Genomic DNA, 14962 nt, shown 5'->3' with positions numbered 1-14962 from the left:
CCCAGACCTTTAGCATCAAAATCTACCTTTGAACCCAAGACCCCAGGGTACTCTGTGCTTAACACTACTGTTGGGAAGCCCTGGCTGAGCCCGCAGAGTGGTTTTTGTTTTGTTTTGTTCTGTTTTTAAATTTTATTTATTTATATGACAAAGAGAGAAAGATCACAAGTAGGCAGAGAGGCAGGCAGAGAGAGAAGGGGAAGCAGGCTCCCTGCTGAGCAGAGAGCCTGATTCAGGACTCGATCCCAGGACCCTGAGATCATGACCTGAGGCGAAGGCAGAGGCTTAACCCACTGAGCTACCCGGGCGCCCCAATTGCAGAGTGGTTTTTGAAGATCGCCTGAGCTCAGACATCTATGACACCAAGCACAGCACCAGAAGCTTTCAACCAAGCCCCTAATTGAGAGGGGGTAGTACCTCGGATTTTAAGCAGCAGCACCGGGTGATTCTATGTGGATTGAAATCTGAGGAAAGAACAGATGTGGGTGTGAACCCTGACTCCCCACCGCGCTCCATCCCGCCTTCTCTCCCAGGGTCTGGAAAGGATTCCTTCTGGATTCCAAGCAGTGGCTGGGGTGGGGCAGGGCACTTCCCAGCCTCCGGAAGCCCTGGTGGGGGCAACAAGAAAATCCCCCAGAGAGTGTTTGGAAGGGACCTGACAGAAGAACGACAGGGACAGGCTCCCCTGGGTGAGGGCACACGTGCTGATTTGCCCCACGTCCTGGGGCTGAGCTCGGCACAAGGGAGAATGAATGAGATACGCCGAAGAGGCAGGCTCAGTCCCCGGACGGACGGCCTGTCCTGGGCAGCCGGGCCAGCTTCCTGTCTCGGTCAAGGTCAAGTGGGCATGGAAGGAGGCAAGGGCCTTAGCACAGCCCTGGGAACTTAGCAAGGCCGTAGTAGGGGGACAGGGGGACGTGTTATTCAGCGTGGAGGACTGAATGAGGCATGGAGTACACAGGGACTCGGGAGGCGTTGTCGCCTCGACGTGAAGTTTTCAACTTCCGGAGTCACCCTGCGCCGGTCTGACTGTCCACTACAGCTCCTACTACGTGCCCTTGGGCAGGCAGCGGCACTGCCCTGAACCTCAGTTGCCTCACCTCTGAAGTGGGTGTGACGATAGTACTTAAATTAATTTTGCAACATCTCCACGCGGGATGGTGAGCGGCTCTGAAAAAGAAGGAGGCCGTGAGGTGCAGTATTTGCCAGGAGAATGTGGATGAGCAAAAGCAAGGTGCGGACTTGCCTGGGGGGGGGGGGCACTGTGGTTTTGCCCTGCCCTGCTGGGGTTCACCCTTCCGTGGCAGAAAAGGAACATCACCAACTTCCTTTGCCCTGTATGAGCCTGGCCCTCCCACCGCAGCGGCAGCTCTCTGAGGACAAAGTGCAAAGCTATGGAAACTTGAAGAAGAAAACTCCAAACTGCACCCCGGCCCTCGAGGGAGCACCTTGGGGCACCTCCCATGCGTCTCACAGAAACCAAATCATAAACTAGTGCCCATTTGTCTGCCACGAGTGGTGCTAAGCACTTTACGTGGAGAAGCTTGTGTCAATCAGACAAGTGCCTGGGAGCCGGTTGCTGCTCTTGTCCCCATTTTGCCGAAGAGGAGACTGAGGTTCAGAGTAGCGAAGCCTGCTTGTCTAAGCTCACCCAGACAGGAAGTGTTGGTTTGTCAGGCTCCAAAACCAAGACCGTCTCAACATTCTGCTGAACATGAGGCCCTCTATGTTCCCTCCCCAGGGTACTGAGAAGAGGCTGGGGGGCTGGAGACCTTTAGCCCTGCACCCCGTGGGAGACTACAAGCTGGGAGTCATCTCCAGGGCCCCTCCCTTGCTGGGAATGGTGCAATCTGCCCCCCAGGCAGGGATGTGCCGTGGGGCTCCTCTGAGCCAGCTTCTAGGGGCAGCAACTGCCTCCCATATGTGGGGGCCTGAGCGGACAGGCGGTAGCCCAGATGTTGTTTATTTCCTTTGGTCATCGGTGACATGTGTCCCCCACTGCCAGGCAAGGATCAGAAGACGCACTGCCCAGTGCTCTCTGCATGCCCCCCACCCCCACCATGGTTCTGGATCATCCCCAGGGACAGAGAAGGACTCAGGGTGAGGACTGGCCCTCCTCAGGTTGCATGGCCTTGGGGCAAGGGGCAGCCGTCTCTCTCCATCCCCACCCTTGGCACCCCCTAGGGAGGCCTCCGGGACAGCTGTGTTAAATCCTCAGTCAACCATGACACACGATGTTCTCATGCAAGGCACACTTCCCTGGGCACACCCCAATTAGGAAGAAACTCCACCCCCCCAAAAAATGTTGACATCAAAATAAAAAGTTCTACACCGATTGCCCAAGCGAGCCCCGAGTCACAGACTCCCACAGACACGTGGCAGGTGGCGGTGGTAACAATCCTGAGCTTCTCGTCAGTGTCCGGCCTGCTCAGGTCCTCACAACTGGAAGGTCAGCCAGTATGATGCTTGTTTAACAGGTGGGAAAACTGAAGCTCAGAGAGGTTAAGGTACGAGTTCAAGGTCACACAGGCAAGGCTAAGGGGCAGAGCTGGGATGTGAACCCACACAGCCCAGCTCTTATCCCTACTCCACTCTTCAAGTGTGGTCCCAGGTTCCACAGCACCAGCAGCTCCTGGGAACACGTGGGCGATGCACGTCCTCGAGCCCTGGCCAAACCCACCGAATCGCCAGCTCTCGGGGACACCCAGCCAGCGGTGTTTTAACAAGTCCAAGGTGAATCTGGTGCATGCCCCCATGTTTGAGAACCCCTGTTCCACATTGCCTCCTAACACCAGTGACTGAAGTGGGTGTGAGATGAACAGAGGCTCAAAGATGATAATACAGGGCAGCTGACCTTTGCCCTCAGTGTCAGGAGTCATTAAAGGGGATGGGGGGCAGCCTGGCGAGCCTGTACCCTGTCTGTGTAACTTCAATCAATTATTGCCTTATGGGAATGCAGGCCCAGTGTTGGTAGATACTCTGATCTTTTCCAGAGAGGTCCAAATTCTGGCTTTCTATGTGAAATCTGTTTTGGTTTTGTTTGTTGGTTTTTTTTTTTTTTTTAATGTTAGCAGTCTATCCAAATGAGGGTTTTTGTTTGTTTCTTTTTTGTTTTTTGTTGTTGGTTTATTTGGTTGTTGTTGTTTTTTTTTTTAAAGTATGGGGATGCATTTCTCAATGTGGGTATTAAGGATTTTTCAGTGACAGACACGCTGTGGGCTGCTGAGGACATGAACCTGTCTAGGAGAACATGTAATCTTCAGGGTCTTAGATGTCACCCTGGGCCTTTTGACCCCTTCCAGGAAAGCTCTGCAGGCTGAAAAGAGGTGGGAGGCATAATATTGCAGAGATGACCCTGAAGCCACTCGAAATTCCCAAATGGAAAAAATATGGAGATTCCTTGCAAACGTCAAGCTATTGACTCTTATTGCAATGAGGTTGCCTGGGGTTGTTCTCAGGCTGTGGGTCACTCTGAGGTTGGGAACCCTTGTTGGAAGACCAAGGTCATTCCCTGATCCCAACAGAAAGGATAAACCTTCCCTTCACCCAAGACCAAAGCTGCCTCCTCACGTCTGCCTGAAAACCATCTCCTTGGACCTTCTGTCCACCAACACCTCTGGCCTCTGTTTGCTCACCTGTGAAAGGGAGGAGAGTCCAAGTGTGGACTGAACAAGTGTGGGCAGGCAAGGAACTTGAACTTACATTTATAAAGAAGTACCTAATGTGTGCCGGGCACTTGCTGGTTTGTTTGCACACATCTCATATCCAGGCCCATGAGGGGAGGAATTGCTGCGACAGGTTTTCAGATGGGGAAACTGAGGCCCACAGAGATGAAGGTACTTGTCCAAGGTCATTCCATGAGTGGTGGAGCCAGGACTGGAACCTGGGCACCTGTACCATAACACACATCCTTAGATTTTTGAGGGCACAGAACGGGTCATCGCTTCAATATGATAACAATAGACACAGTGTATCAGGGGCCTGGTTTATGCTGGGCTCAAAGCCAAGAGTTTTTCAGGAACTGTCTCCTTTAATTACAACAACCTTGCAAGATAAGTCTTATTACTCCCTTTTACACTAGAGTAACTGAGCACAGAGAGGGATGACAGATGCTAGTGCCCACCAAAGCTTCTCATACACGGGCACTAGCCTACCTTCCTGCAAGTGTCCTTAGATCAAGAGCCCAATCCAGACCATTGTCTGTTGGCCCAGAGTCAAAACTCCCAAGAAAAATGGTCTAATTCGTTTAGCCAGAAAGAGCAGTCAGTCCCTACTTCAGTCTGTCTGACATTAGCCAAGGGAGAACATCATGCAATTCAAGCATGGTTTCCACGTCTGGTTGTCAGGGAAAGGAGTTGGTGAGCAGGGAAGACCCGTCCAAAATGCCTATTACATTTATTTTGGACTTATTATAATGCACATTCCTGGGCCTGAACCAGACACTTTACAAGCCTTCCTGAGAATTCTTATGCTCAGTCAAGTTTAAGAACTATCACATTTGGATCTTTCTAAAGCAGCATTGTACAAACGCTAGTTGTCATCACTTATGATTCATAGAATTATCGTTCAAGTCTCTACACCCGTGACCTTGGGGAGGAGAAATAGCATTGCCCTGTCCAACAAATTACAGAGATGTGATGAAAAGCCAGAGGCCATCAGAATGCTATGTCAGGAGCGCCATTACAGTATAGAGCCACTAGAGGCCACCCTAGCCCACCACCAGGACCAAGGACGTGGCAGGACACAGAGCTAACTCTTCAAAAACCTGAAAGAAGCCTTGAGATCTGTCCCCTGCCTGCACACCCATGTGTACACACACACACACACACACACACACACACACACACACCCCATCTGAGGTCACAGGAGGGTCCTTATCAGGTTCTGTCTTCTGCATGTGGAAATGTCACTCTAGAAAAATGCTGTAGGTCTAATTGCTGTTTGGCGGTCTGACCTTAGGGAAGTCTCCACCCCTTGCAGCCTCAGAATCCCAGGTGAAACTGCATGGGTCAAGCTGAAGGATTCCTAAGTTCTTCCCAGAGACCGGTTAGAAAGAGTTTGCTTTGTCTGTCCGTGTTACTGTTCAGTCCCTCCTGTGGGCTTCAGCCCTCCCAGTGGCTGTGAGGTCCTCTGACGGCGGGGCCCATGCGCGGGCCATCCCTGCTGCCCTGGGCTCTGCCTGACACGGAGGAGCCTTGAACAAATGCTCCACGAGGGCAGTAGGGGGCTGGCTGCCCAGGTCCCTGCCTCCACTGATGCTGCAGGACCCTGGGGCCCCGTGGTCTCCTCAGCTGCAAAGTGGGCAGAGACACCTCAGTCAGGTGTGAGTCTCTGACCACACACTCAGTGTGCAGCAAATGCTATTCTGTTTTTCTGTAACTGAACATATTTCTACTTGGAACTCCTGTTCTGCTGGGAGGCAGAGATCACCTCAAGCCAAATGAGGGTCCCTTTGCCCTTTGTTGTGGGGCCGCATCTCAGGTCCAGTGGGATGACATAGCACCGAGGCACTGAAGAGAGGTACCCTGGTCTCCACTGACATCACCCTGTGCCCGCCTGTGAGGCTGAAGACCCCACAGCATCAGTCATTCTCATGCAGTCCTAAGGATCTGAAAGAAAGTCCAATGGCCTAAACAAGAGGGGTGACACTCTCCCCCCTCTCCTATACAAGAATCTGAATTAGACAGCCCTGGGTTAGCATGGCCACACCACGGCCTCTCTGCCAGGTCCCTCTGTCCCCGGCATCTGCCCTGGCTCTGGCTTCCAAGTCCACAATCCCACCAGCGGAGGAAGAAGGGGAGGAGAAAAGAGCCACCCTTCTTTAAAGGTCAGAGTGTGGACAGGACACTCCCACTTGAAGCCCATTGGTCACAACTTAGACACTGCACCATACACCTCTGCAAAGGAGCCTGGGAAATGTAGTCTTCATTCTTGGAAGACATGACTGGCTAAACATAAGGTTCCCTTACTGAGGAGAGAAAGGACCTGGGGGCATAAGTAACATAGGGCTCGCAGCTGCGGGTCTCTGCTGCTCTCACAACTTCTGTCACCTCCTGCCCAAGATCTCAGGGCCAGGGCTTGGGGAAGGAAGCTGGGAGGGGTAGGAGTAGAAGATAGTCCTCTTTCCTTACCTATCCCGCCCCAACCCACAGACACAATAGAGGCTAAACACTTCTAAATATATTTTTATTGTAAAGTATTTTGGAACTACAGTCAAGAATAAAAAACACAATGAACATTTGCGTACCTGCCAGCCACTTGTTGCAAATCTTGCCATCTTAATATTTGCTTCAGATTTGAAGAAATGAACTATTACAGATTCAAGAGGAGTCCCCAGTCTTCTTCCTGAATCCCTTTTCTCACCCACATCCTGAATTCGGTGATTATTAATCCCTTATGTCTTTCACTCTTGATACAAATTTAAGTATCACACATGTCCAAGAATATTGTTTTGCAGGGTTTCGAACTCTACACAAATGGCTTCTTCCTCTGTGATTCATTGTGCATTCTGCGTTTTCACTGTCAGCCTTGTCTTTGAGAGTATCCGTGAGGTCGGCTGCAAACCCTCCCCAGTCACGTATCGTGGGTCATATATGGGACTGCACCCTAGTGAGCTTATCTCTTCTTTTGATAGTCAGGTTTTTACACTTGTTTGCTATTAAATGATGTCGCAGTGAACATCTTTGCTCATGCTTCTTTGAGCACAGACACAAGGGTTTCTCTGTGCTGGTGGTTTGAGAGCATGGCCACGGGTCAGCAACAGCAGTGTCACCTGGAACCTTTTAGAAATGCCAAGTCTCAGTCTCCCCACCTCCGATCTACTCAGTGTCTACTCGGACACTCGGGGTGGAACCCAGCACTGTGTGTTGTAACAAGACCTGTAGAAAAGGCTGAGACAAGGGTTTGAAAAGCACAGTTCTTGGGCGTGGACCGCAAGCCAAATTGCTGTGCTCAGAAACGGCACATTCTCAAATTTACTAGATGCTGCTGGACTTCTCTCCAGGGCTTATTTACTCTCCTGTCAGAAGGGAGGGTTTTCTTCTTTCATTCTTGCCAGCACTCTGTATTATCAGAATTTAAACTGTTTCCCATGGGGTGGGAGGTCTGGGCTCTGTTCGCTTCTCAGCTGATGTTCTCTCTCTGGCCCTGGAGATCCCTCTTATGACATCGCTCACACACTCTCTCTGCCCTCAGGTCCCTGCAGGGCTACAACTTTGGAAACACACAAACCTCTACTCTGCTCTTCTGTGGCTGTTTCTCTTCCCAGGGGCATTAGCGAGCCCGCTGGATAGGTCGGGGTTCTCAGGTGTAAGCCACAGCAGTGGGAGTTATCAGCAGGATGTGGGGGGCTCACAGGATCCAGGCAGCTGGAGATCAGGCTTGGAGAAATGGCAGGACCCATCCCAGAGTGGGAGGGAGGGGAGGCAGGAAAGGCCCAGACTGGTCTGGACAGTGACCCTTATCCCCACATAGCCCCTCACTCTTTGTCCAACTCCCAGGACTTGGGGTCACGGGAATGAGTATCTGGTTGGTCAATGCCCATCACTGTCAACTTGAAGAAGGGCTGAACTTCCTTGGTTTTTGTTCTGGGGAGGGGGGCCCCAGTAATTGCCCTTCTCAGGGTCCTCACACAATGGGGAATTCCTCTAAAAGACAGATGAGGCATGAGTAGAAAGGGGGGGCAGGTAGACCTGGAGAGTCAAGAAGGTCCTATGCTGGGTGGCTGTGGGCTCAGGGGGAGTCAAAGTATGTAGCTGGTTTATTCAACAGTCTGACCTTGATGGGGTATAAATGCGGGACAATTTCTCGTGTCCCCAGTTGCCTCTAAGAAGCTGCTTGGTCCTTCACGGACTCTCCCCACCTCCTACCTCCAGTAGTTTTCCCTGCTGCCTCTCGCTGAGACATTTGCCAGGAACCACCCTGCTTGGGTGAAGCTGCAGCCTCAGCCCCAAAGCCCGGCTACTTCTAAGGGACCCTCGCTGCTGAGAAGCCCCCCAGTCTTGCCGTGAAGGATGCACAGGTTCTTTGGCTGCTGCCTCTTCTCTCAGCTCTGCCCATCTCTCTCCTGGCATCTTTACTCTGCTCAGAGAGGCACAGGAAGGAGCAGATTGGCAGGGCTGTGACATAATCGAATGCCCAACGGGGGCCTAAGAAGCTGGCCACCCCTTGTTGCAGGCACCCCGTCTCTGGGAGGGGCACCTTGCCCCTCTTCTCACTTGGTTTTGGGGGTTGGGAACAGAGGGAAAGTCACAGCCTCCCACCCCAACCCCAGGCTGACAACTCCCAACTCTCTAAGTGGTCAGCTTATCAAGTAATGGTCAGGAAAGCAGAGACCCCCTGTGAGCCTTGGAGAGGCTCCCTTTCTAGAGTATTCTCTGCCTCCTTCCCAGCTTTGGGTGCTGGCTGACTCTGGGGCAACAAATTTTCCTTCCCTCAACTCACTACACTTGATGATGCTGGGAGTGCTTGATGATGGTGACAGGGAGGAAGGGAGTCTTGTTCAGAAACACAGCAGGAGGACGAAGGTGTCCCCCACCCCCACATGCATGCGCACCCCCCACACACTGATAAACGCACACTATTCCCATGAAGGCTAAGTTTGCCTGTGAGTTATAGAAAACTCCACATAACAGTGGTTTAAATGAAACAGACAGTGATTTCTCTCTCCTGTAAGTCTACACACGCAGCCCAGGGCTGGTATAGGGTGCTTCTACCTTCTTTGGGGACCTGGGCTCTTTTTTCTTATATCTCTATCATTCCATGATACCATTTCATGATCCAAAGTAGCTGCATGTGTTCCAGCCATCGTGTTCACATTCCACTCACTAGGAAGGGTGAGGGGATGACAAAGGGCATGGCCCTGCCCTTTAGGGCAGCTTCTTAGAAGTTGCACACATTGCTTTAGCTTATATACAGTTGGCCAGATTGGGGTCACACGACCGTATCTCGTTGTCTGGGAAATGTAGTGGTTTGTCCGGGTGGCCATGTGTTCGGTTAATATGCCCCGTGAGACGGTCCGTGCTGCTCACGTACATGGTTTGACTATTTCTCTCCCACTTTCCCCCACCTTCCTCCCTGGTCTGGCTGGCAGTGGGCACTGGTCCAGGGGGCAACTGCACAGGCTGTGTCATCTGCTCAGAGGAAAATGGCTGCTCCACCTGCCAGCAGAGGCTCTTCCTGTTCATCCGCCGCGAAGGCATCCGCCAGTACGGCAAGTGCGTGCATGACTGTCCCTCCGGCTACTTCGGCGTCCGTGGCCAGGAGGTCAACAGGTGCAAAAGTACGTGGCTTTCCCCTCGTCCTGTGCTAGCGCTGGGTTCCTGAGACCTCTGGCCCACACCCCACCTCTCACCCCAACATGACCGCAAGCAAGCAGTGCATGCCTGAGCCCAGACTCCAACATACCGGCTTGGTTTCAGGCTGGCTCAGAAGCCCTAAGCAAGTCAGCGCCCTAGCAGCTCTCGGCACTAGTAGAGCAGGAAACCTTCACCTCTATCTACCCTAGCTTGCTGTGTGGCCTTGGGCATGTTACTCCCCTTCTCTGGGCCTAGCTCAAAGGGAAAAAGGAGTCCTAACTCCTAACTCTGATTTTCACTGTGACCTGGGACAGATCATGACCACGTTTGAGCTTTGATGGAAATGCAGCAGGAAGTCCTCCGTCACAGCCCAGACTTGCTGTGTGACTCTAGACAAGTCACTTGCCCTCTCTGAGCCTTGGCTCAAATGAGAAAGGGAATCTTGACCTTTCAATCCAAGTAAGCGTGTTACCTTGGATGTGGCACCTGCCCCCAGTGAGCCTCAGGGCAGACGAGGAAGGGAGCTCTGGAATGCAGTCCTGCTCAGGTCTGGGCTTCAGAGGAGACCGAATCCTGATCCCAGGGCTACAGAGCTTGGGCTGCTCAAAGGCAGAAGGCCCCCTTCTGTGTGGCCACCCTCACCACCGGTGGCCCTGGCTCTCTTGCAGAATGCGGGGCCACGTGTGAAAGCTGCTTCAGCCAGGACTTCTGCATCCAGTGCAAGAGGCGGTTTCTTCTGTACAAGGGGAAGTGTCTGCCCTCCTGCCCGCTGGGCACCACCGCCCAGCCCAGCACTCGGGAGTGCCAGGGTGAGTGGGGGCCTCCTCGCCCCACCTCCGTCCCTTCAGGGGCTGGTGAGGGCTGTCAGGAGACCAGGAAGAACCACAAGAGAATGCCCCAGGGTGCTGGGAGGCCCAACAGGGGACATCAGACACACACAGGGACCCTTCTATACATTAGATCTGTCATGAGCACCATGATCACGGTCACCATCACTACCAACATCAGATTCATTGCTATTACCAGGGGAGGCCCCAGAGTTCACAAGAAGAGCACCGATTTTAGAATCAGAGAAACCTGGGTTCAAATCCTTTTCACGTCTCCCTTCTGCCCCTCCCTGAAGCCTGGCTAATCTCCCCACCCCTACTTCAAGCTTCAGGTCAGGATTCTCCTCCTCCAGGAAGCCTTCCAGGTCCCCCAGGACCCCAGGACCCAGGCCTCTTCTGGGCTCCGGCGGCTGCCTGTGCTTCCCCCATTATGGCACAAGAACCCTGCTGTCCCAGCCTGACATTTCTCGGTGGTGAACTCCGGGAGTCAGAGCTGGGTCTGCCTTGTGCCCGCTGCTGCTCTGCACCTAGCAAAGCACGAGGCATAGAATAGGGGCTCCATCCCTACTTGGCAAATGAACACATCTAGCAGAAGGACCGCTGTTCTCAGGTCTGGAGACCTGGTTTCTGGGCACAAGTAGATCTTAAACACTTGCCATGTTCTGATGCAGATTCCCTTCTGTGTTCCCTTAGCAGGCCCCTTACCTGCTCTAGGCCTCACTGGCCTATTCTGCAAAATGGGGGTATTAACAGCTGCCCTGTTCTTTGCCTACCTCTTGGGAACTCTTAATAGCATCAAATGCGAAAGACTATATATATATATATGTGTGTGTGTGTGTGTATATATATATATATGTATATATTTGTGTATTTTAAAATTGTTTCCTGCTGAGAACTTTCTTGGGCCGTGACCTCATTTTTCCTCACAATAGCACTGCATAGCTTCTGCCTTCCCCAGCCCATCAGAGGCACATGATCAAGGTCAAAGCGATGTCCTGGTCCTGAGGGCCTCCCAGCAGACCTTCTGGCCTCTTGGCTTGCCCATCCTCCTCCCAGCCTCCCCTCTGCCTCCCCACCAGCTGCCCTCCCTCCTTCATGTTTGCCAGGCCCTGGGACTGCACACACCAGCCTGTATCCTTCCTTCCGCTGCACTGGATCGCCTCCTCTCCCTCTAGCTCCTCAGTAACCTCCTCTGGGAAGCCTTCTCCTCTAAAGCCCACGGTCACTCCCACTTCTGGCCTGGGTGTGCTTTAGTATGGTGCCCATCCCAGGCCCTCATAAATAGATAGTTAAGTGTCTCCCCTCTTCTCCTGGCGAGAGCTGTTGTCTTCAGGTACCTGGACCGCTCCGACTTTGCCCTTGGATCTGAAGGACACTCCCTGCCAGCTGACCCAAATTGTCTGTCTGTGTCTCCACCCAACAGAAGAATGTGAGCTGGGCCCTTGGGGAAGCTGGGGCCCCTGTTTGCACAACGGGAAGGCATGCGGCTCGGCCTGGGGTCTGGAGACCCGTGTGCGGGAGGCCGGCCGGGCTGGACGGGAGGAGGCAGCAACCTGCCAGGTGCTCTCTGAGTCAAGGAAATGTCCCATCCAGAGGCCATGCCCAGCAGGTGAGTACTGGGCCACATTCAGGGCTGCAGCAGGCAGGAACCCCCGGGGAATGCTGGGGGGCTGGGGACATTGACTGCCCAAATAGCACCCGTAGGGCAGCCTGAAAGTCCAAGATTAGCCATACCTTCCTGTGGGTTAAGTCCTGCTCTCCCTGGTATCCTTTCAAAGGCAGGCTTTCCTGGCGGGGTCAGTCCCAACTTCAGGAGGGATACGTGCCTGGCTTCATCAGGACTTCTCTGCCCTTGCAGAATGACCACCTCCCTTTTAATAGCAAGGATTTCAGAACGCCCTCTTTACGACTCCAAAGTTCATGGATACTGTGATCTCCTTGCACGGGTCATTAAAAAAAAAAAATCATTTGATGCCCTGTCGTATAAAAGAGAAATAGAAGAAATTCCCTCACGTAGTCACACCCGGGCTCAACACACCTTGCGAACACTTAGAGGAGTCAGGGCAAACGTGAGAGCTCCCGTCCGGGCACAGAGATGCGACTTCCCAAGAGGGCACCAGCTCTTAGTAAAGCCCAAGTAAGCCCCCTGATCTCTAGACGGGCCCCACGCCGCCGGCAGCCTCGGGCCATTCAACAACGGGCGAGTGTTCAAAAGCAAGTGGATGGAAGGGCTTCCCCGGAGTGGGCCGCGCGGGGCTCAAGACACAATGCCGTGTGCTCTTGGTGCAGGGAGGAACCCCAGCCAGAAGAAGGGGCGGAAAGACCGGCGCCCGCGCAAGGACAGGAGGCAGGACCGCACGCTGGACGTGAGGCCCCGCCCACCGGCCTGAGGAGTCCCCGGGGCTTGCCGGCCGCAGCGCCCCCACCCTCCCGCAGCCTCAGCCCTCCAACCCCCACACCGCCACGCCCTCCTGCTGCGGCCGCTGGGACCGGATCCTTCTCTCTCCCCACCCTTCCCTTCCCCCCCTCCCTGTGTCCTGCCTTTCCAGCTCTCCTTCATTCCCGCTCTTCCGTCCGTTTCTCCTCCCTCCCGCCCTTTCCCTTCTTTCTCTTTAACCTTTGATCTGTCTGCCTTTCTTTTCCTTTTCTCCTGCTTTCTTTCCTGTTCTTCCTGTGTCCTGCTCTCTCTACTTCTTAAAGAAAGCAGACGTCTTTCTCTAGGCCTTTCCCTGACCCTGTTGGGACCCCCGTTCGCAGAGAAGGGGTCTCCAAGGACGGGGCCCAGGCCGCCGTCCAGGCAGGCTGTGAGAGTCCTGAGGGCCCTGCTTCTGCTCCAGAGGAGACCCCAGAACCCAGGGCTGCCAGTGCCCCCTGATCAGAGCAATCCTGGAGGCCATCTCCACAGCCCTGGGTCACCGGCTCCCGTGGGAACCCCTAGGAAGAGGCTCTGGGGGCTCCCCATTCCCTGTGTGGACATAGATGGGGCCTCCTGCTGGACAGCCAGCCCTGAGCCTGCCTGTGGCCACAGAGTTTGCCCTCGGTGCTCCATGACTGCCCTCCCTCATGGTTCCCTGCCCCCTTCTTCCCAAACTGACTGTATTCCCTTGTCCTTTGGGGGTCCAAGCACTGCTTCTGACAGGACTGTCATCCCTGGGGGAACCACGGGCCCAGCCCAGAAGAGGCCATCGAAGCCGAAAGGAACTTTGAGATTATCCAAGCTGCTCTGTTCCCCACCTTGGTTCTTCCTGCCCCTTGTACCCATGGGAAACTGAGGCCCAAGAAGGGACTTGCCCAAGGTCACCCAGGAAACCCAGGTGCTAGGCTTTCTCCTTATTGGCTGCCCAGTGCAGCACACCTACAAGAAACTTTGGGGGCCTTTGGGGAAGTGATGAAAGAAGGAGCAAGGGAAGGGTCAGGAGCGAGGGAAGATTCCTCCATCCCCCAAGCCCCCAGGGAACCCTGAGCACTTGCATTTCACTGGGACACCACCCCCCCACACACACACACCAGGCGAGAAGAACATCGGGGAGTCTCAAATAAGACTTAGCTCAGAAGTCCGTTTCTTCTCACTGCCTGTCATTCCAGCATCACAGTACCTAGCCTCTCCTCCTTGGCCTCCCTGAGTTCCCAGGAAGGGGTGCTCCCAATTTGCCTTGGCATGACCAGCTGGCCTGAACTCAGAAGGTTCCAACAGCTAGAAGCATTGGGAACCTGAGGCCCTGGGGGTCCCGGGGTGGCCTGGGGAAGGGGGGCGGGTCCGCAGGCTGGAAGAGAGGTTAAAGGTGATGAGGTAGCACACCCCCCACCCCCCAAGAAGTGCCTACCCTCAGGCTTTCCTCTCTCTGGCACAATCCCTGGACCCTTCCCCCCCACACACCTGCCAGGCCCACCCTCATAGTTGCTGCCCTTCCTTGCCTTGCCTGACCACCAGCTTCTCCTGCAAAAGTTTGTGCCTCTGAAATGCTCTATTGTTGTTGTTTCAAGACCCCAACTTTTTTTTTTAATAAAGAGAAAAGAAAAAAGAAATTTGTAAGTGCTTCTTGGGCATGGGGCTGGTGTTATAAAACCATGACGCTGATGAGTTTGGAATAAGTGAATCTCAATCATGTGGGGCGGTTTTCCCTGGAATGCTCAGGACTTCGAGGATGAAGGGAGGGTCGGGGACGAAGGGGACACTGAAAGAAGAGGAGGGACCCTCAGCCCCCACAGCCAGGGTCCTCTCAAGAAGGGGGCTTACCCATAGGCTGATGACAGCAGCGCTGTGCTCCCCATCCAAGGCCTCTCGGCCCCATGAATCACAGATGTGGCCCCAGGAAACCATCTGTGCCCTGGATGACATGTCCATGGGGCCAGGGACATCCAGGAGGTGTGACCATCCCAAGGAGCCATCTGAATAATGACCTCACTGCTGGTGAGAGTGGCCTCAGCCCTGGGGGCCCGGGTTTGAGTCCCAGCCTGGCACCAGCTATCTGCGGGCTCTAGGCCAAGTCCCTTTTTATTTCTGGACCTCAGGGCTCTCCCCCCTCACCCCCAGTTTGATGGATGACATGACTAGATTATATCCATTGCCCAAATCTGGGTGGTCCAACAGCATCCCTGGGGAGCTTGTCAAAAATTCAGATTTCAGCGTCCTACCCCAGGCCTACTAATTGTGAACAAGTTTGGGGGCAGACAGGGAGTGCTAACTATTCACTCCAGGACCAGCTCAGTGGAGACTATGGCTCTCTTGGGGGCCTTGCAGCAGCAGTGTTCAGGCCTAAGTCGGAGGCATCTGCCTTTCTGCTTCTGACCGCCAGCCTCTGCAATCCGATTCTATAGGGTTCCAAATATAGATCTCTT

At 53.8% G+C, this 14962-nt stretch overlaps 1 protein-coding gene across 1 annotated transcript in view; it reads left to right on the top strand.

The window, feature by feature from the left end:
- The window catches only part of RSPO4 (R-spondin 4), a gene marked incomplete at its 3' end in the record, with an annotated part of 28610 nt that extends 16097 nt beyond the window's left edge, over window positions 1-12513 (top strand). The window contains exons 2-5 of the mRNA XM_080814217.1: window positions 9092-9280; window positions 9965-10105; window positions 11547-11732; window positions 12413-12513. Coding sequence (XP_080670343.1) covers window positions 9092-9280; window positions 9965-10105; window positions 11547-11732; window positions 12413-12513 — 617 coding nt within the window. The remainder of the gene's footprint in view (window positions 1-9091; window positions 9281-9964; window positions 10106-11546; window positions 11733-12412) is intronic.
- Window positions 12514-14962: the final 2449 nt, after the last annotated feature.

The sequence above is a fragment of the Martes martes genome (genome assembly GCF_963455335.1).
Source record: "Martes martes genome assembly, chromosome: 9".
NCBI lineage: Eukaryota > Metazoa > Chordata > Mammalia > Carnivora > Mustelidae > Martes > Martes martes.
This window is presented reverse-complemented; position numbering and strand designations above follow the sequence as displayed.